At 39.1% G+C, this 21,676-nt stretch overlaps 1 protein-coding gene across 1 annotated transcript in view; it reads left to right on the forward strand.

Moving 5' to 3' along the window:
• The window catches only part of ERO1B (endoplasmic reticulum oxidoreductase 1 beta), a 44,165-nt gene that overhangs the window by 15,003 nt on the left and 7,486 nt on the right, over positions 1–21,676 (forward strand). The window contains exons 4-13 of the mRNA XM_028531384.2: positions 3,551–3,592; positions 5,505–5,587; positions 6,989–7,062; positions 11,572–11,692; positions 11,805–11,851; positions 14,356–14,367; positions 16,343–16,369; positions 19,066–19,158; positions 19,284–19,530; positions 20,324–20,393. Of these exons, the coding sequence (XP_028387185.1) occupies positions 3,551–3,592; positions 5,505–5,587; positions 6,989–7,062; positions 11,572–11,692; positions 11,805–11,851; positions 14,356–14,367; positions 16,343–16,369; positions 19,066–19,158; positions 19,284–19,530; positions 20,324–20,393 (816 nt within the window). The remainder of the gene's footprint in view (positions 1–3,550; positions 3,593–5,504; positions 5,588–6,988; positions 7,063–11,571; positions 11,693–11,804; positions 11,852–14,355; positions 14,368–16,342; positions 16,370–19,065; positions 19,159–19,283; positions 19,531–20,323; positions 20,394–21,676) is intronic.

A 21,676-nucleotide genomic window follows, 5' to 3' on the forward strand; every position in this document is an offset into this window, starting at 1 on the left:
AGAATATAATATGTTTTTTAAGTTTTTAGTTTGAAATGATTGCAAACCCAGAGAAAATTTGCAAGAATGGTATAAACAATTCCCATATACCTTTTATCCAGATTCCCTAAATGTTAATCACACTTGTTTTATTATTCTCTCTATATGTACATATTTAGTAACATTATATTCTGAACCACTTAGGTATAAGTTACCAACATGATCCTTTACCCTAAATATTTCAGTGTATATGTCCTTAAAAACAAGATTATTACTCTCTTACCTAATCACAGCATAATTAACAAAATCAGGAAATAAATGTTAATAGAATACTGATCTCTAATCTATAGACCTTAATCATATATCGCCAACTGACTTAACAATGTGCTTTATAGGAAAAAAAGGTTCCTGATCCTAAAGCACATGTAGCATTTGGATGCCACGTCTCTCTAACTTCCTTGTGACCAACAGTCCCTCCGGAGCTCTTCATTTTTCAGTGGCTTGGTTTTCCCTCCTCCCTTCCCTCCTTTCTAGGACACCAGTTGTTTGGTAAAACACCCCTTATTTTGGGCTTTTCTGGTCTTTTCTAATTATTGGACCCAGGCCACGCACTTTCGGTGGGCATGCCATAGACGTGACGATGTGTCCTTCTCCACATGTCATGTTAGGCGTCATATGATGTCACCTTCAGAATCACTGGGCTAAGGCAGTATTTGCCAGATTTCTTCAGTGTCCAGTAGGAAAAGTCCTGGAGCCTATGAAAATTTCCTGCTTTTCATCATACATTTACCATTATAGTTTTAGCATTCACCGATGATTCCTGCCTGAAATAATTATTTATGTGGTGTTGGCCAAATAGTGATTTTCTCATTCTACTTCTTCCACACTTGCCAGTTGGTATTCTACCGTAAGCAAGAGATTTTTCTGGCCTTTATTTATTTGTTTGTTTGTTTTTTCAGTATGAACTTGAATTATTATTTTATTTAATGTTTTATTGTTTTTTTATAACTGCTTTATTGAGACATAACTCATATATCATAAAATTCACTCTTTCTAAAATGTACAATTCAGTGGCTTTTAGAATAGTCACAGAATTGCATAACCATCACCATTTATAAACGTTACCACCCCGAAAAGAAACCCCAGCTTATTGGCAGACACTCACCATTTCCCTGTCCCTCTCCCTGCTGGAAAGCATGGATCCACTTTCTGTCTCTAGCTCATTACAGGTGTTTCGTGTCGATAAAATCATACAATATGTGGCCCTTTGTGGCTGGCTTCTTTCGCTTAGCATAACATTTTCAAGGTTCCTCCACACTGTAGCGTGTACAGAACAACCTTCCTATTGCAGAATGAGATTCCATTGTATGGATACACCCCATCTTGTTTGTTCATCTTTTGATGGGCATTTGGGTTGTTTCCACTGTTTGGCTACTGGGAATAATGCTGCTGTGAACGTTTAGCTACAAGTTTTTGTGTGGACACATATTTTCAGTTCTCTTGATTGTACGTACACCTTGGAGCAGAATTGCTGGATCATATTGTAACTTGAACTGTTTGAGGAGCTGCCAGGCTGTCTCCAATGTGGCTGCACCATTTTACATTCTGCCAGCAATATACAATAGCTCCAGTTTCTGTGCACACTTGTCAGCCATGGTTATCACCTGTCTATTTTATTTTGGCCATCCTTGTGGATGGTATCGCATTTGGTGTTGATTTGCATTTCCCTGATGGCCAGTAACGTTAAGCATCTGTTTAGGTACTTATTGGCCATTTGTATATTTTCTTTGGAGAAATGTCTCTTAAACCTTTGCTCATTTTTAAATTGAGTTACCTTTTTATTACTGAATTGTAGGAGTTACTTGGTTGTGTACAGAATGTATTTCTAAATTGTTTTACATTAAAATATTTATTGTCTATGGTGGATTACCCTCTTTAGTCTTAAGTTTCTACTAAGAATAAATGAAAATGTGTATTTATATATGAATCCTGGACACAAGAAATACAACATTTATATGCATTTAAAAATTCCTGTCTATTCCCTTTCCAATCCCATTCCTGTCCCTTTTTCCCCAAAGATAAAATCGGTCCCTTTTTGTTGGTTGTTTTAAGTGATGTGACAATATTTGTATTTCTCTGTCTTTGGGGGGAAGTTTAGTAGGCATTTCATACAGAACTCAAACTTGTCATGATATAGAGTGCAATTTTGCATTCTAAATCTGAAGTCTAATTGTGACAGTCTCTTCATTTTGTAATTCTCAGACTGCTACATATTGCTTGCGTTAGTGGCAACAGACAGGGTTGCTTCATGCTTGGCTTTAGTTATTAACTTCATATTTCTAATTACTTTTCATTCTTTTTTGTGAATTTTATATTATTCGTGATGCTCATCTATGGTGCCTACCCCCATATTTCCAGATGGCTTGTGTTAACATTTGTTTCAGGCAAATTATTGCATTTAGTATCAAACCTTTTAAAAAGCTGCTGAAGATTTTGATTTTATCATACCATAGTCCCCTACAGTGGTCAGAGGGTACCTTTGGCTAGTATTTATTCCCTATTTAAATTCGGGGTCTTAAACTGTGCATGCTGGATTTGACCTGAGTTTCGTAGCTTTCTCTCTCCTGCCCTCTGTTGGAGGCACTGGTAGGAAACACTGAAATGGTAAAATGCTAGCAACAAGTAACATTTTTATCATGTATGTGGTCTTTTTTACTGATTAGGAAAAAATCTTTTATAATAATAATTATTATTATTTATATTCTTCAGCCTGACAGGAAAATATTTATTCTGAATATTTGGTTAAAATTTATGAAACATGAAAAATTCTTCTCATGTTAATTTTCTATTAATTTGCTATTAATTTGATAACTCATAAATTCAAACATCAAAAATCAGTCCCCTGGGTTGATCAGAGGATCAACCTGTGATTGTCTGCTTTCAGATATGATTTTTGTTTAAAATTGTGTTTGATAAACCAAGTGTAATAATTCATAGATTTAAGTCTAAAATGAATTATTGACCTCGGAGGGAAAAAAGTTGAACCTACATGCAGTTCTTCTACGGTAGACCCTAGGTCAATCATCATAAGGGCTACAGAACCTACTCTTGCTGCCTACATTAATCCAAAATTGCCTAAACTTTAAATGTCAATTTAGAGAAGAAATTAAAAGTGAATTGAGCATAACATATTTCAAATAATCTTGAAGTTCTTAAAGCTTCTGTTTCTGTGGTAAGGAAGTTTATGGAAAAAGTGATTTAGTCATTTTATAAACCTAAAATTATATAAACTATTGAATACTGCATTGGGAGTTTAAATTAGAGCTGATTGTGATGCTGTGGTTTTGTGTATGTCATTCAATTTTCTGTCCTGTGATTTACAGGTCTAAATTGGTGTAACTCTTTACCTTTTACCTCAAAGAGGTGGTATGATTACAGAATGTGAATGAATGTACATGTTCTCCTCATGGAATAGAATAGCCTTTGTATTAGAGCAAATAGCATTCTAATTTGTGAAGAAGTCTCAAAAAATGAAGATTGCTTAAAAATTTTTTGTTGTTGTTCTTTTAAGAGTAAAATTCCTGTCGGAATTAAAGCTGGGAGTGCTAATAAGGTGAGTCACTTTTCTTCCTTGAGTATTTCTGCTTTGTGTGGTGAAGCTTACTGTTTACTGCTTGCTGGGGGTTGCAGAAGGGAGTGGTAACATGGTGATTGGGAACGGCCACATTTTATCCGAAACTCCCTAACTCCTAATTTTTGCAGCAAGCATGGACATTGTGTATTCTTACAATTAAAATTACATAGCTTCAGTCCTGTTTTTGGAACTCTAAAAGAACTACAAAGTGTTACTACAAAGTCAGATGGCCTCCCCAACAGGTGTTTTATTGTGTGTGTGTTTCCAGTCTTCTGTTTCAGCTGGTCAGTCTGTCATATTCAGGATTATGTTGTACAGGGTAAATAACTATCAAGATATTTGAGCCTACTACTTTTAAGTGGAATTAAACTATTTTTTTTACTAAAGTTTACCCCTTTCCTCTTCTGAATATGCTGTAATTTACTGTGTCATTCCCATGTTTTTAGATCACAGTACACATGTAGTTTTCGCTATCACACATACATGGGAAGGTCCTCATACCCTCCCTCTCTGCTTCTGTATGTGAAGCATCAGCGTTTCTCCACTGCAGTGACTCCTCACCTGTCTCGGGAATTACGTTCCAGAAACCCTGAGATAGGTGAAGATCCACAAAGTAGCAGTGTTATATTTATTTTATTATTTATATATCTTTTAAGGCTTTATAAACCCTCCCCACACTCCTATAAACCTTTCCCACACTCTTATAAACACTTCATATGCTCTTAAACACTTTCTACACTCTTAAACCTACGTAATTTTAACAACATATAAAATTCTGTATGGGTGCTCACCAGTGAAGTATACAGTCGTCCCTCGCTATATTGTGGTTCGCTTACTGTTTTAAAAACCCGGCGATACAGTGAGGCCGCAATCAGTGAATTGCAATATAGTGAGGGACAACCGTATTGCTCTCTCCCCGGGTAGTCAGTCTCTCGTTTGCATTCGCTCCCTTTTAATTGTTCTTGTTTCAGGTCTCAGGTAAACAAACAAACGGTATAAAGACAGTTGCAGTCCCTTCTGGACTCCTTCCCAACCCCATTCTGTGTCCTCCTTCCCCAACGTGAGACATTTTTCTGAAGTCGATGTATATGCTGTGCTATACTTCCTATTTTTATACGTTATTGTATAAGCATCCATAGTATATGTAGATCTTTTCTGTGAAATTTTTTAAAAATTTAAATACTATAGTTTTGTATGTATTCCGGTTAAAACATTTTTTCAGTGTGTATATTTACTGCATATTATGCTTTTGAGGTTTTGTCTCTGTTGATATGTGTCGATTTAGTTAATTCCGACAGTTGTGTAGTATTCGATTGTATGACTCTACCATGTCCTGTATCGGTGGGCATTTCAGCCGCCTTTGGCGTTGCTCTCCCAAGCAGTGAGGCCCTAGCATCTTTGTCTTCTGTCTCTCTGTGCACACGTGTAAGTTCCTCTGGGTGCAGAAGCAGAAATAAGGTTGCCAGGCCATGGGGTGTGCCTACCTCTGCCTCACAAGCTGCTACCAGAGAACTTTCAAAAGTGGTTGTTCATCATTTTGTTTCTGTTTTTAAATGTTACTCTGGACTTGGTTTCCATAGTGGGGCCGCTGGTTCACGGGTTTATGCATTTTTACAGCTCTTGATAAATGTTGTCAAATGACATTCCCAAGAGGGTTGAGTTTACATCATCAGCAGCATGCTGATTATGTTTTTAATCATAATCTGCTTATTTATTAGGTAGAAATCGGTGATTCAATTCCTTCATATTTCTTGTATTTGTTAATAACGGGATGTGTCTATATTTCGTGTATATTATCACTGACAGACTGCCTGTCCTGCCAGTTGGGCCTGAAATAAAAAGGAAGGTGGTGACTACTACTCAGACTTGTTTGTTGTGAACTTCCTTTCAGTACTTGAAAGCGGCCAACAGCACCAGGGAACTGGAAGACTGTGAGCAAGCTAACAAGCTGGGGGCAATTAACAGCACATTAAGGTAAGTTTTGTTTTAGTACTATTTTAAAAATTCTGTTGTTTTATATCAGAAATCTCCCTGTTTTTCTTGTGATTTTAAAACATTAAAGTTTCAACGAATTTTTCAGAGGAAGAAGCTATTCTTTATGCTGCATGCCATGAGAGCTGTGCTTTCTCTTGTTGTCTGATTCATTCTTAAATTTCTAAATCACCAGTAGTGCCTCTATTAAAAAGTGAAAACATAGAAGATCTCTCAGCTTTTGCAGGGTGTATGGGTCTGTTCTTTCTGATTATTATGGGAAAAGGAACTTGAATCTCTAAGTCTTTTATAAACAGTAATTCAATTTATCTGTTACATTTTGAATAAAAGTTACTGTTAACATAACAGTACCCATGCAGTTTTCACTATTGCACTTGCGAAGGTCCTAATACCCTCCTTATTTGAGTTTTCCTTATTTGCTCTAAGGACAAACCTGCCTTTGAAGGCCAACATTAATAATTTGTAAATGGTCTCAGATTATGCAGTATAAAATGACTTAACATATCAGTGAGTGGGGAATGGAATACTACAGAAATTCTTTTTCATCTCCCTGTTTGTTTAGATTTGTATTTCGGTACTATAATTGTTATAAACTTAATAGAGTTAGCGGTTTTATTTATCTTATTTATTGAAAAAATTTTAATCAGAAAAAGAGAAAGGATAATAAATACCCATATATTCTCCATTCCAAATGAATAAATGTTAACATTTTCTACCTCTTGCAATGGTTTTTTTAAGAAAAGAGGAATATCAAAGATAAAATTTAAATCCCCATGTTCTATTCCTCAATCCTGTTCTCTTTCCTTCTTTCTCAGAGGTCACGACTGTCGTGAATGTAGTATATATCCAGGCCATGTTTTTGTCTTTATTACATATGGGTATAGTTTTGTGCACGTGATTTTACTCTTCCTTTATGTAAATGATATAATACTGTGTTTAATGTTCTGCAACTTTTTTTTACACTGCACATTTTGCTTTCTAGATCTGTATGTTAAAACAGAGATTTGTCTCATTCTTTTAACCGATGAATAGTTTTCCTGATATAAATATACTACATTTTACGTTTCTATTCCCCTACTGATGGACGTTTAGGTTGTCTCAGATTTTTGCTTCTACAAACTGTGCTACCTTGAACATCCTTGATAATGTTTTATTGATGTACACTAAAAAGGCAAATATCAATGGAAGTTAATATCTGTGTTTTTCATATACCCATAACTTGTTTTCATCATCCCTTCACGTAACCATTAAGTGAATTTGTGACACCATGTAATTAATAAAGAAGTGACCACAGGTTATCTATTTTTAATTACACTAGAATACATTGTTAAAATTTGCAACTCTAGACTTAATCATTTTCCTCTTTATTCCTTCTTCCCATAGTAATCAAAGCAAAGAAGCTTTCATTGACTGGGCAAGATACGATGACTCACAGGATCACTTTTGTGAACTTGATGGTAATAAACTATCATAATTAAATTATTTCTACTTTCACCCTTTTATAAGACATTGAACTCAATTAAAATATCAACAGAGCTTTAAACACCGCGATTGCTGCATGCTGATGCTTTAAGTGTATTACTTCCGGTCTCTACAGCTACCTCATGCATGCATCTGATTTCATGTCTGAGGAAACCGAGTCTCAGAAAGACTAAGTAACTTGCCCGAGATCACCCAGGAGCAGGAGGCCGAGGCAGGATTTCCCCCCAGATCTGACAGAATCCAAAGCCTGTATTCTTTCCATCCTAAAGTCCATTTCCTGTAGCCTTCCAGGCAAGCCACTCTGCTGCAGATCTCGCACATGATTGTAGACATGTCCACACCTTCCAGTGTTGGGGAAGACGGACTTACCTCCCCGGAGCCCTCTCCCCAAGAGTCCCCTGGTATGGTGCAAAGGCAGGGTGCTGCTCAGCAGTCACGACCCCTCTTCTTAGCTGAAGGTGACTCAGAACTTTTTTATCTGTAGGAGAATTAGTCCCAAGAATTGTGCTAACATACACCACTGCTTACTCTTTCTTTGCCCTTTGGTTCTCATTCTCATATTATTGGAGTGTTTAACACGTATAGTCACTTCTGCCCAACTTTTCATTTTACCTGTTCTTTGATTAAAATGAAAACATTTTAATAGTGCTTATTATTTAACAATTTTTCAAATAAAAGAATATTATGGCCAATATATATTCTCCTTATAGTAAATGTGAATATATATTTCTCCTATAGGTATTTAATAAATATACTACCCAGGGATCAGCTGCTATGATTAAGTGATGTGCTCATTACCTGTCATCTATATAAATAGTGTTAACTAATTTTTTAACATTAGCTTCTTATATAATAATTAGTAACTTGTATATTTTTGTAGTTCCTAAACATAAAAGCCCACTACTAACCGGATTACCACTCTTCCTCTGAGTGGTAGTGTTTGTTTGTCGCCATGATGTAGACCTACGATTTTAAAAGATACTCTCAGAGTGGTTCGGAGTCATTCCATGGTTGTCTCAGTTCTCTGAAATCATTGGATTAAAACAGAAATCTCAAGAACTCATCCCTGTTTGTTGGAACACACCCATATAGCCCTGCTCTCTGCTGTTTTATTGATCTGTCGTTCGAAAGGAAGCTGATCTCCACAGATCAAGTAGTAGGTTTTTAAATAATTTAGCAGTTCTAGGTAAGCTGCTGCCCCTACTCCTCTCCATTTTTCTGTTGTTATTGTCTTTATGCATGGCTTGCTCCTTCCTTTGCCTCAGGTTTCTGCTCGAATGTCACCCCACCAAAGCCTGCTGCCACTCCCTATACAAAATAGCAACCCCTGCCGCTCTCTGTCCCTTTGCAGTGTGGCCTGCTCACCCAGAGAACTTCCTGGGAGTGCCTGGCACGTACCTAGTTTATCTGTCCGTGTCTTTCTGCTCCAGCCTGACTGGGTGCCAATGGGGGTCAGGGGCCCAGCCTCTTCGGCTCACTACGGCATGCCCCGTGCCTAGGACAGTGGCAGGACATTTGCTGAATTAAGTACTTGGCTCATAGATAACCTACAGAGTGTGATAGATTTTTTTTTACTTTTATATGTTCCCTTAAAACATGTTTATTAATAAATTAGCAATATTGTTTAACACAGTAGTTTTTAAATCAGGCTATGTATCAAAAGTATGTGGGCGCTTCACAAACTGTAGGCTCTCCTGAACTGATCTTGTTCCAGCAGGGGTGGGGCTGGTGGTGGAGGGTCGTAGGCTCAGCCCTGAGTCTGTATCCCACCCTCTCTGACCCGTGTCCAGAGGCGGAACGCCTGCACACTGCACTGGCCTGCGCTGCCACTGTTTTCAAAGAGATGTGGTTTAGGAGGCGGGAAGGAGTGTGTAGCATCCTGGAAGATGTAGCGTAGCCTCCTTACACTGACATTAAATTAGGGCAATGAGAAGAAAATCCAGCTGGGGAAAGGTGTACTTACAAGGAGGAAAAACATAGTTCAGATTGATGAATCCCCAGAATTACGTATTTTGATTCAATGGAAGTTCTTTGAATATTGAGGAATGGTTATTAGCATGGCAAATAGAACAGCTTTGCCGAGGGAGACAGAAGAGAAAACCCTTCGGGAGGAGGACGTAGTCGGGGTCCAAAGAGAACAGGTAGAATGATTGATGCAGCTGAACTGATGGGAAGAAGTTAAAGTTCAGAACAAATGAGCTACAGTCATGTCCCGGGTGGCCCAGGGGTAAGGACGGGCACCAGCCTGGTATGTTTACAGGGGGCTTTCTCCCACACCCCGTGCTCCCTCCGGGTGTGGTGAGGTCCTGTCAGCGTAGGTCAGGGATCCGCAAACTTCTCTTCTGTAAATGGACAAATAGCGAGTGTGTCAGGCTTGGGGACCATATGGTCCGTGTTGCAGCTATTCAACTCGGCCGTGACCCTGTGAAAGCAGCCCCGAGCAGATGGCATGATTCATCCTCCCGTAAACCCTTCTTTACAAACCTGCACCGCAGACCAGACTCGCTCCGTGGGCCGCGGTTTGCTGACCTCTCCCACCGGTTAATAAAACCTACTTTCCTTATGGTCTGAAAAAGCACTAAAAATTATTCAACAAGTTTTGGTTGAAGTAAGGGGTGTTCATGTTAAGAACATTGAGAAAGTAAATTTTACTTAAGGTAATTAAAATTGATGTAATTGATTTTGCTCATGTGATCCTCTGCTCTTTTAAAATATATTTTAAATCTTTATACTTTAATATCTGAATCTGGTTGTTTAGTTGCTTTTGTTGGACAAAGAGGTTGATACCAGACCAGTCTGCTCATTCATAGGTGACCCCACAAAGGTGCGGGCTTACACGCACACACACATTCCTTATACGTGTGTACCTACACACTTCTGTCAGTAAAGGGGTGGGTGTGTGTGTGTGTTTAATAATATTTGTACAGCTTATGTACATGATTGAATTAATTTTGCAAGTGAATTTACACAAAAAGAGCTCAAAGAAATTAAAAATGTATAACAAAAGCTAGTGAACTGTAAAACTTTTGTTGGAATTTTATCATATATAAAAGCCATACTTTTATTATTAACTTTTTAATTTGAATCTTTGTTTTTAAATTAAGACTTAAATATTATATTATTTGGTTTAGGTCTTGAGTCAGTTTATGACCTTAGGCAGTTTCTGTTCATCCATCTATAAATTAACAGTTTTCATTGCTTTGTAAAGTAGAATATCTGTACAATGTTCAGACTAGAAATAGAGCCAATATTCCAAAAAAAAATTAGGGTTCCGTTGACTCTAAGTTTGACACAGCTCACTGAGGAATGAATAGTTGTAATTATCTTTGTGCTCTTCCTGTATCATGTAAGTGCCAGGTAGTTCTTGGAAAGCATGGGTCAGGTGCTATTTCCCCCTGTGGTTGTGAGTAATCTCAGTCTGTGGTCACTGAGTGGCCAGTGCATGTTGACTGACAGGCAGGTACACTTATCAAGTAATGAAAAGAAGAGGGATCATATTTTAATGACCATATTTGACCACTATTTTAATCCTGGTGTCTGCATACTGTTGATTCAATGTCGTGAGTCCGAGAAGTAGGAAGCACATAGACAAAGGAACACATCAGTGCCTACACATGTAGCGCTTCAGCTTACGTGTGTTATGAGCATACATTTGTGAGCCTGGTCGTTATAATTTTTCCATAGACATGAAGCGTGTGTTTCCCTGTCTGCCTAGATCATGAGCCTCAATAATCAGGACCACTTTTCTTTATCTTTCATGTCCCTCAGTGATCTCTATTGAAATGCTGTCCCAATAGTGGAGATCTAGTAAATGCTCATTTAGGTTTTGACAAAAAGGGAAATGGTTATTTAATTTTAAATGTCTTAACAAGTCCTTGAAATTGTGCCTACTGTATTGATTTGAGAAGAGAAACAAGCACTTCAATATGTTAACATTGGTAAAAATAAATTAATGACATTTTTAAAAACTAGACCATTGTGTAAGTCTAGGAATGATCGGATTTGAATCACAAAGTTACAACCATTCACTTCAGAAGTCAAAGGTAGAGTCACAGGATCTCTATTTTCAGTAAATATATGCTAACAAATAAGTGTTTTCCAAACTTGTGCCTAGATAGGTGTACACATGGGGAAGAAATCAAATAAAATACTAAAACAGGTGGTGATTCTGCTAGGTCTTCTCAACCCTGGTGGTCAAAGCGCAGACACAGTGAACGCCTCCAACAGGGTGAGGGCCCTGCCGTCTTCAGAGCACCGCTGTCCAGAGGAGAGGGAGGGGCGGTTTTTCCTCTTTCAAGTCCAAGTCACTATGAATCCTGGGTCAAGTACAGTCACAAGTGCGCTCACCACTCTGCCGATTAAGTTGGAGATTACTTGGAAAGTGGAGCATTTCTTTAACCTTCTGGTAGTCCTGTTTGCTTCGTGGTGCTAAAGTTGAGACAAACTGTGAAACAGGGGTGGTTTATGACTTGTCTCTCATTTAGATGAGAGGTCTCCAGCCGCCCAGTACGTGGACCTGCTGCTGAACCCGGAGCGCTACACCGGCTACAAAGGGCCGTCTGCGTGGAGAGTGTGGAACAGCATCTATGAAGAGAACTGTTTCAAGTAACCAGTGGGGCGGGGGAGGAAGGAGCATACTCATGTCTGTTGGGGAAAATTACAGAACAAACTCAATTTGTTTCATGTTTGAGTTTTGTGGGTTGTTCTTTTTTTTTAGGCCTCGATCAGTTTATCGTCCTTTAAATCCCCTGGCACCCAGCCGAGGTGGGTTTTTTTAAATACATTTTTATGCTTTTAGAGATTGTTTACAAAATGTCTTTATTATAACTAAACTTAATTTGAGAAAGGTTTGAGCTATTTTATATGTCATTTAATTTGAATGTTCAAAAGTATATTAAATGCTCTTAGTTAAGTCTCAGGATTACTACGTGTTTTTATGGAGAACCTAAGATGTGCCAGGCCCTAAACCAGGAGCTTCATGTAAAATTAGTTCTGCCCTGTGGCTGATCCATATACCAGCAGTTTCCCAGGCAGCTCGCAGAAACCTGGAGGCGCAGGCCCTATCCCGTGCCAGCTGAGCCCACATTTCTGGGTTAGACCCAGGCGTTGGTATTCTTGTAATCCCCAGGTGATGCCAGTATGCAGCCAGGTTTGAGAACCAAGGGCTGATGCGTGCTTCGAAAACTTAGTGTGCATGCCAGTCACCAGGGAAGCTTGTCAAGTGCAGGTTCTGATTGTCTAGGTCTCGGGCAAGGCCCCAGTTTTGGCACGTTAGGTTGCCTGCAACCTGCACGATCTGAGAAGGCAGCCGCTTGCCACGTCGGGCTGCTGAGCACATGAAATTAAATTTTACAGTCTACTTAATTTTAGTTTATCTAAACTTAAACACAGAAGCAATGTAAGAGATACCTTCTTTAAACAGAACTTGATTGTTTTGGTAGGGCTGCCTAAACTCTTGTGTTGTAGGGCACGTGTACCGCCTGCTGTTTGCAGTGTGGTGTTAGAAAATATTTTATTAGAAATTTTTACTAGAAAAAATTTAAAACTGCATGTGTGGCTGGCGTGTATTTCTGTGGGACAGCATAGCTGTAGACAGTTGGGGGTTACTCAGTATAAAACTGGGGGTACATCCTCAGTCTCTCCTCAAGCGGAGCCAACCCTGGGCGCAGCCCTGTAACTGCCTTGCCCTTCCTGTGTTTCCTGCAGACCAGGGTGGTAGGAACTTGAACTTCCTGGTCTGAGTTTGTGTCTTCAGGCATTTCTGAGAGCCAAGGCGACGCAGGAAGGCTGAGCGAGTGGACTGCCCCTGGACGCTCCCTGCACCACAGTGTGACAGCCCTGGTCCCCAGTTTGTCCTCACGCTGTCTGCAGGGGGCGCCCGGTCAGGGAGGAGGTGCGCATAGCTTCTCACCCTCTGCCTCTTCTACTTCAAAACTTTTTTCTCTTTTAATTTAAATGTTCCTTATTACATGAGATTTACAAAACTTAGAACAATGCAAAAGTTACATAAACTAAAAAGGGAACCCCAATCCCCCAACCCCACCCTGCCTCCGCGCTCTGTTCCACAGGACAGCTTGGAACACTCCCGGACAGTTTTCCTGTGATCACTTCCCTTTTTGGGGGATCGGAACTTTTAAAATTTCTTCAGCTGAGGTATAGGCAACATATAACTATGTTAGTGTCAGGTGCACGGCTCGACGGTTTGCTGCTTGTTTCTACTGTGACGTGATCACCACGGCGAGTCTAGTCACCATCCAGCTCCACAGTTAGAAATCTGTATTTCTGAGAGGAGGACTTTTGAAGTCTGCTGTCTTAGCAACTTTCCAAGGTGTAGCACAGTCTTATCACCTGTGGTCACCTTGCTGTACATTATGTGCCCAAGACGTACTTATTTTATACCTGAAGTTTGTGCCTTTGACCCTCTTCACCCATTTCACCCACCCCCACCTCCACCTTTGGCAGCCACCCATCTGTTCTTTGTATCCGAGAGTTTGGTTTTTGGTTTTCTTTTGTTTTTAGATTCCGCACATATCTGAAATCATGGTATATTTGTCTTTCTCTGTCTGACTTGTTTCACTTAGTATAATGCCCTCAGGGTTGGTCCATGTTGTCACAGATGAAGGAGGGAGAGGAGGCTAGGTAAGGGAGGAGGCGGGCTCCCCGGAGTGAGGAAGTGGCCCTTGCTGTGCTGTTTGTGCACAGCGCTGTCTCCATGGGAACTGCTGACTGTTGACCACAGCTCTCCCATTGTGAGCTCTTCCTGAGCCACAACCACTAGGCTAGGCTTCTACAGCTGGCTTTCCAACAACTTGTGAACAACAGAAATGAGAGGCAGTGGGGTTTCACTGATTACAGTTTGGGAAGAACTTTTGTCAAGGCGTGTATGCACCTGGGAGCAGTAATTGAAAGGACAGAGCATCCCAGCGGGGAAAGGATGGTGTCCGAGAGAGCGTGTCCTGCACGTGATGATGACATGGGTGACCTCTTGTATATTTGTTAGTCAGTGGTTGACACCAGTGGTCTTTGTGATTATTTGTAGTTGCTTTCTGATATTATTTACTGTGTGAAAAGTGAAAGTCTTATACTTTTTGGGCTGTACCCTTGCTAAGAAGTCTCACTTGCGGGGCGACAGCACTCGGACCAGGGTTCCCGGTGTAAGGAGCAGTTGAGCACACAGGAAGTTTTAACCCCACGTTAAAGTTAACAGGATTGGAAGCTGAACTGTGTAAGACATTCTCTAAAATCTCCTCTATTGTTTTCTCTTTCAGGAGAAGATGACGGTGAGTTGAACTCTTGTGTTTTTGTTTCAAGTAGAGGAAATGTTTTTAATGATCAAGGTTTGGTTTTTCCCATGATTCGAAAGAAAGTATTTATCTTATTTTTTTTTTAAATACCTACCAATAAATAGTGACAAAAATTGAGTAGTTTTAGTACTAGAAATTTACCCTATGTTAAAAAATCTATAGATCATTTTCCTTTAGTGTTTAGAATGGGAGCCATGATCACATGCCAACCTCTCCACTTCCTGGTTGTTATAATCTACTTAGATATGCTCTAAAGGAACAGAAATTAGGATAGTCTGACCAGATAATATGTCTTGTGGCTTATTTATTTTCTTATTGACTTTGAAATTTACAGCCTCAGTTATTATAATATTTACTCTGATGAATAATACTAATTTATCAGCTGTGGGTTACTCAAGATTACTAAGTGACTGTTGGTCATAAGATGCCTCCAAATTGCCTGAATACTTATTTCAAATGAATAATTATTTTAAATCTATGTTTGAGGGCATGTTGTTCATTGTGATGATGTGCAGGATAGAAAGATGTATAAAAAGTGATGCCTTCCCTCTAGGAGCTGACAATATATAGCAAAAAGGATCAGCTCTATAAATGATGATAAAGAAGTACTAAGGTTGCAAGTTCAATCCCCAGTCAGGGCACATATAAGAATCAACAATGAATGCATAAATAAGTGGAACAACAAATCAATGCTCCTCTCTCTCTCCCTTTCCCTCTGCCCCTCCCCCTCCCTTCCACCCTCTCTCTCTCTCTCTAAAAATCAGTAAATGTTTTTGAAAATAAGTACTACACATACATAGCACAAATAGTCCATAATATAGCTCTGTAGAGGTGGCAAAATCGTATTTCACTGGAGTGATCTGGGAAAGCTGAGGTCCCAGAAGTGGATAGGATATGCTATTTGGAGAAACAGCATGGACCCAGGAGCTAAGGGAAAAGTCAAGCATGTTTGGGCAGACACCCTGTGAGCAGTAGGGAAGACTTTATATAGGGGTAAATTAGACAGATGAATAGAGGCCGGGTTATTGAGAGTCTTGGGAGCTAATAGGAACGTTAGCTGTTAGGGTTTTTTGAATAAAAAAGGGAGATGACGATCAACGATCCTTAGTAGACAGACGGCTGTTGAACGAATGCCCCTGTGGGAAGATGCTGGAGTTTTGCAGTGGACTCTCAGGAGGCACAGTCATCCCCCCTCATCGAATTTACCCCCTAGATTCCTACTCAGCTCATCTGTGTGCTGGGTTTTCTTACCACGCTTTGCTTTTCTCAGTTAAAATCAAACAAAATAAGGGTCAGTAACCTAGGAAGTGCATTAACTCTTTTCATCTTATTGACTGTCACCTCATTTCTCGGAGCGACAGTGTGGGTCCAGAAACCGTTCTCTTAGCGTCAGTGCTTAGGTCAGCGCTTAGGTCAGCCGGGGCCCTCCGTGTTCTAGTCGTGAGCTTTGCTGAGTGATCATCTTAAAATGAAGGGACTTAAAAACTGTCCCTTGAAAGTTAGTAGTCTTAGATAATTGAGGAAATATACCTAGCTTTACTGGATCAGGAAAAAATGGAATAACAGTGAGATCTTTGTATTAATTATAATTCACTGTTGTTTTTTTCTGAAATTTTAAGAGTGCTATAGTTATCATCAAAAGCAAATTTAAGATTATTAAACTCTCCCCCCATACTTATGGATGTTTAAGCCTTCTGGTGAATAAGATTTATATAACATTGTGACTAAAGGGTTTTCTCAAAAATTTCCCTAGTCAAAATATCATTTATAAGAACATTCTTCTAATACTTCAGTTACTTTTGGGCTGTATTTTCACATGAAACAATGGACATTTCTAGAGATATTCCTTAATCTGTCATAAAAATATTTATAGACAATTTATTATAATATATAAATGACTATTTAAATATTTTAACCTGGTTCTGTATGTATGTGTGTTCTTTTTTTTAAGGAGAATCATTCTACACCTGGCTAGAAGGTAAACTATGTCTACGTTTTAAATTTATGAGATTCTTGTAAGAAACGTCTTGAGTTATTGAAGATATTTTTGTAAGTTTTAGTAGTCCTTGCCTAGACAACTAATTTTGACAGTGTTTGAAAGAAAATGGCATGCTTTAGGTTATTATATTTTGGGATGCAGTTATTTGAAAATGTTGAGGCCAAAAGTCAGCATTATGGAAACACACAGAGCAGACAGTGTCGCCGGCTCCCAGGGTTGCCGCCACCCCCAACCCCCACCCCCTCCGCCGCCTTCCCAGCCACATCTAATAGCCACCACGCAGACCCAGCATTTCAAGTGGGACTTTTTACATACGAAGGGCAAAGTTGAATTCATAAAGTTTTAAACATGTTTTTTTATACATGTTAATATAGTCTAAACTTGTCTGATTAGAGGATAAGTGGTATAGGTCCCAATATACCATATACTTTTGTGCTAGTATACTTTCTAAACTGAAAATATTAGAAACATAAGATGTTATTAATAGAAAGCTGAAACATTCTAGGATTTTAACAATTAGATATGTGATGCTTTTTAAAAATTTATCAAATTACCGTTAATTTATAAAACCAAAAGTTAAAATATAGTAAAGATAAGTAAGTTGAACGATACAGGAAAATTGATACTTTATAGCCACAACCTGACAGGAACTCTACAGAGTTACAGTAGGTAGTTAATTCTGTTCTACCTGTGTCTTTACTGAACTATGTACACATATTGGCCATTGTTAAGGTAACTGTTATTAATGCGTAGGTACTGTTCTAGGAATTGTATTGATAAATGCTTATGTGGGAGAAGATGCTTAGCTCTGTCTAATTAGTTTTATTCTAAAGATATAAATTGTGAAAAAGTAACATTTAGGTAATAAAAGGTGGTCAGAGATTCTGAATATTGATAATGAAGGAGGAGAATGACATCTATGGGCAGTATTGGGTGTACTGTACCAACTGCTCTTGTCAGATCTGATGATGGGAATCCCTGTGGAAAGGACTCCTGTTTCCAGGCAGCTGGCTCACGTTTTTCTGAGGTTCAGCTTCCTCGTCTGGGGAATGAAAGCAGCCATAGCCATCCAGCTGTGAGTGTGGGTTGAGCCTGTAATCTTCCTTTGAAAGCCACCAGGCACTGCACAGTCATCCCTCACTATATCGTGGTTCACTTATTGCGGCTTTACTGTAAGGAAACCCGCGATACAGTGAAGCCACAATAAGTGAATCTCGATATAGCGAAGAAGGACTGTATAGAATTTTATATGTTGTTAAAATTACCTAGGTTTAAGAGTGTAGAAAGTGTTTAAGAGCATATGAAGTGTTTATAAGAGTGTGGGAAAGGTTAAGAAGAGAGTGAGAAAGGTTTATAGGAGTGTGGGAAGGGTTTATAAAGCCTTAAAATATATATAAATAATAAAATAAATATAACGCCGCTACTTCGTGGATTTTCGCCTACCGTGGGGTCTCTGGAACGTAACTCCTGCGATAGGTGAAGGATCACTGTGTGTCCATGTGCCAAATTACACAGAAAACCTTGCCCTTTTGTGAAAGGAAAAATCAGTGTCCTCTAGTCAATCCAGTTGCAGAAAATGAATTTGAATGAAATTAAGCCCCCCCCCCCCCAAAAAGGAGGAGAACCACTTTCAAAACAGGGTAGTGAATTCTCTGTATTGTTTGAAGAATTTGCATTTTTGCTTAAACTTGTGACTCTGAAGCGGCTGCTTGGGCCCAGCAGCCTGCAAGTGGGAGAAGCTGTCCAGCCAGAGCTGTCTAAGTGTGTTGCGTGTCTGGCTGGAGGACGTTGTACTGTTACCATTTTGCTTGAAGTTGCCTGATTTTCATGTTTACGGAAGAACATTTCCATTCCTCCCTCCTCACTTGTCCCCCATCCCCGCTCAGTAAGGGCCTCTGTGGGCTTCGCCGATCAGAATTGCCTCCCGGGCTTCACAGCCTCGTTTTGGGGCCTCTGCATCTTCACAGGCTTGGCTTTGCCCGTTCTCCCTTCTCTGGACTGTAGACCTTTTCCTGGACACAAGTCAGTGCTTCGTACAGGGGAGGAGAAGAAGGTGGATGCATATCAAATCGGATCATTTTGCTCTCTGATAACAGAGATTGAGAGGTTTTACTGGAGGAGAAGTTAGTACCTAATATCTTACCAAATTAAGTCAGATAATATCTCTTGCTACTGTAAACATTCCAAACTGGCCTTATACTTTTAGGAGAAAGCTATAAAACAGATTTTAATTTCTACATTTTGGTCTCCATCCATGACAATGGGAATACTTTAGCAAAATTCTGAATTAGGGAATGAGATCTCAAGCTGTTGTTGAGCCACACAGGACTTGATCATTACATTTGCTTTAGTTTAACCTAAACCATGAAAAATCTGTGCTGTTGCCTTCTGGGTAACATGGGGCCTGCCAAGTGCATCCAGAGTGTTTGAACCTCCAGGAGCCCACACTTTCTGTCTCCTTCTGTGTCCAGTTATCATTCGGTCCACTCTGTTTGGAAGTCAGAAGCTTATATCTCGCCTAGTGAGGGAATCTTGATCCACTTTTTTCATAATGTTCTTTGATTTATTCATAATATCCTTGAATCTTAACTTTAAAAATAAGCCTGTGTATGCAATCTTCAGTATTTCTGTTATCTAAATGGATGTGATATCTTTCTCAATATTTTTCTGAATAGGTTTGTGTCTGGAGAAAAGAGTCTTCTATAAGCTTATATCGGGACTTCACGCTAGTATCAATTTACATCTCTGTGCAAATTATCTTTTGGAAGGTAATCAGATTTTTACATGGAGACTTTGCCCTCTATTAGTGTGAAAATTGTTGGGGGGGGATATATATTTTCTATAGAGAAAAAAATCCTATCTATTAAAGTATATCATGTACTTCTCTTTCTAGAAACCTGGGGTAAACCTAGCTGGGGACCTAACATCAAAGAATTTAAACGCCGTTTCGACCCTGTGGAAACCAAGGGGGAAGGGCCAAGAAGGTTAAAGAATCTGTACTTCTTATACTTAATTGAGCTGCGAGCTTTGTCAAAGGTGGCCCCGTATTTTGAGCGCTCGATTGTTGATCTTTACACTGGAAACGTGGAGGACGATGCTGACACAAAGTCCCTCCTCCTGAGCATCTTCCAGGACACAAAGTAAGGATCCAGGCGGTGTGCTGAAACTCCCCACTCGGGTTTGAAGGAGGCAGCGCTTGGAACGCAACAGCAGCTGCCTTCTCATAGCTCCTAGAAGAGGGAGAGTTAGAAGGGATAAGGGAGTGGTCGACAGAACCACAGTCTTCCAGGTTTTTTCCTAAAAATGTTCACTGAAAATCATCTGTAATGCAGCATTGCAATTCCACACTTGAGAATGAGCTGTACTTTAAAATACAACTTTAAGCTTAATGCCACTTTAATGCTCTTTCTGCCAATTTCATAGTCTTCTGGTTGCTATTCAAGTTCAGATGGCATCGTGTGCGACTGTGTCTATAGCTCTCTGAGGGAACATCATTAGCCTTGCCTTCTACAATATGACCCTTTAAAAAATGCTGGGTCTAAAGCTTGAGCTTCCTGCTGTTAAAATGAGCATGGAGGAATGTTGGATTTAGAAGTGCTTAATGTAAACTATGCATTACATTTTAAAAGGTGCTTTAAAATATTAAGTGATGTACATTTTTCATATAAATTGTTTTTTAGTTATTTTTTAGATTATTTTTCATATACTTTCTTAAAACATTGCAAGCTTGTACATTATAAAGCTGTCTTTATCTTGCTTTAGTTTGTTATTGAATGGTTTATATGTGAACTGTTTGTCACTTTGCTGTTACTAAACCTTACATATGAGTAACTTACGAATTTAAATGTTTGTAGGGCTGAAAAATTCTACCAGAGAGCTAATACACAGCACTTGAGTTTTGTCCGCAACTTAACAATGTTGTCCTCCCGTCAGGTCCTTTCCCATGCACTTTGACGAGAAGTCCATGTTCGCAGGTGACAAAAAGGGGGCCAAGTCTTTGAAGGTAAAAATGACTGGGGGGCAGGGTGTGGGGAAGTTTACTGACTGTGTTTTAACCCCATTCGCCTCTGCTGTCCCTCCCCAGCCCTCCGTGTTGGAGCTGGTCTGATTGGGTTCCCTGTGAATGGTGCAAACAGCCCCTTTGACCAACTGCTTGGCTGGGCGGGCCCTCAGCCACCGCTGTGACCAATGAATGTGGCGTCTTTGTCTCCGAGGGCAGTGTTCCGAGAGCCTTCTTACTTTAAAATCACATTGTGTTTAATCCACCTTGAAGGCAATAAGTAGTATATTTTTCTAAAGTTTCTTTTATGGAATGTTAATCATTTACGAAACTCTTAGGTTTTTGTCCTTGTGGACTAATCTAAAAGGCAAAGATTTCCTGTAACCTGAGATGTAAGAAGGAAAGTGTATTTTAGGAACATTATAAAGCTTCATGTGAGGAGGTCTTAGTTTTCCTTTGCTTACAGTAAGTACATTAGGAATACATTGTACCCTTAAAATGTTGTGAAAGTATTTAAAGTTGGCTGGCAAATAGTCCTCTAGTACAGCTCCACAACCTTTTTATGCAATTCCAAAATCCAGAAGGCTCCAAAAACTGATCATGTTTCTTGTTTTTGGTGTAAATTAGTTAGCAAAACCTAACTTGAATTGATGTAATAATATTTATAGTCTTTTCAAAAAATTCTGCTTTGTAAATATTCTTAGATGTTTATAAATATTCTTACACAAGCTTCCATGTATTTGATTACGGGGTGTTGCCACATAGTCTAGAGAAGTGTTTCTTAATGAATAGTGAATGCACTGTTTCTGAAATCTGAAAAAATCTGAAACACATTTGTCCCCAAGATATTTTAGAGGTAATATACTACATGAACTAATAAGTTAGCATTGAGTGGTCTCCATTGGTAAGAGTTTCTTGGTATTTCTGAAGTGAAATAATTTGGCCACACAGTAGTTTTGGAAGCCTGTTTTGTTTCATGGTTGTTTTAGAGGTACATTGCTATTTTGGCATTTAATATGATAATTTATTTTTTAATCTAAAGTGGTTAATTAATTTTTGTAATGCTTCCTATTTTCTAAGTATTTATACAAATATTATACTTTTGACCTTCACAACACCCTTGTGTAAATGACACGACCGCCATAATTATGGATCCTTTTATAGATGAGGAAGGTGAGGCTGATAAAGCACTGAGGTACATACACTAGCTGTCAGCTACAAAATGCTGGAAGTTTTGTTTGCTGTTTTCTAAAGATGTGTATAGCAGAACTTAAGTTTATTTTTCC

Source organism: Phyllostomus discolor, chromosome 15, assembly GCF_004126475.2.
Source record: "Phyllostomus discolor isolate MPI-MPIP mPhyDis1 chromosome 15, mPhyDis1.pri.v3, whole genome shotgun sequence".
Taxonomy (NCBI): Eukaryota; Metazoa; Chordata; class Mammalia; order Chiroptera; family Phyllostomidae; genus Phyllostomus; species Phyllostomus discolor.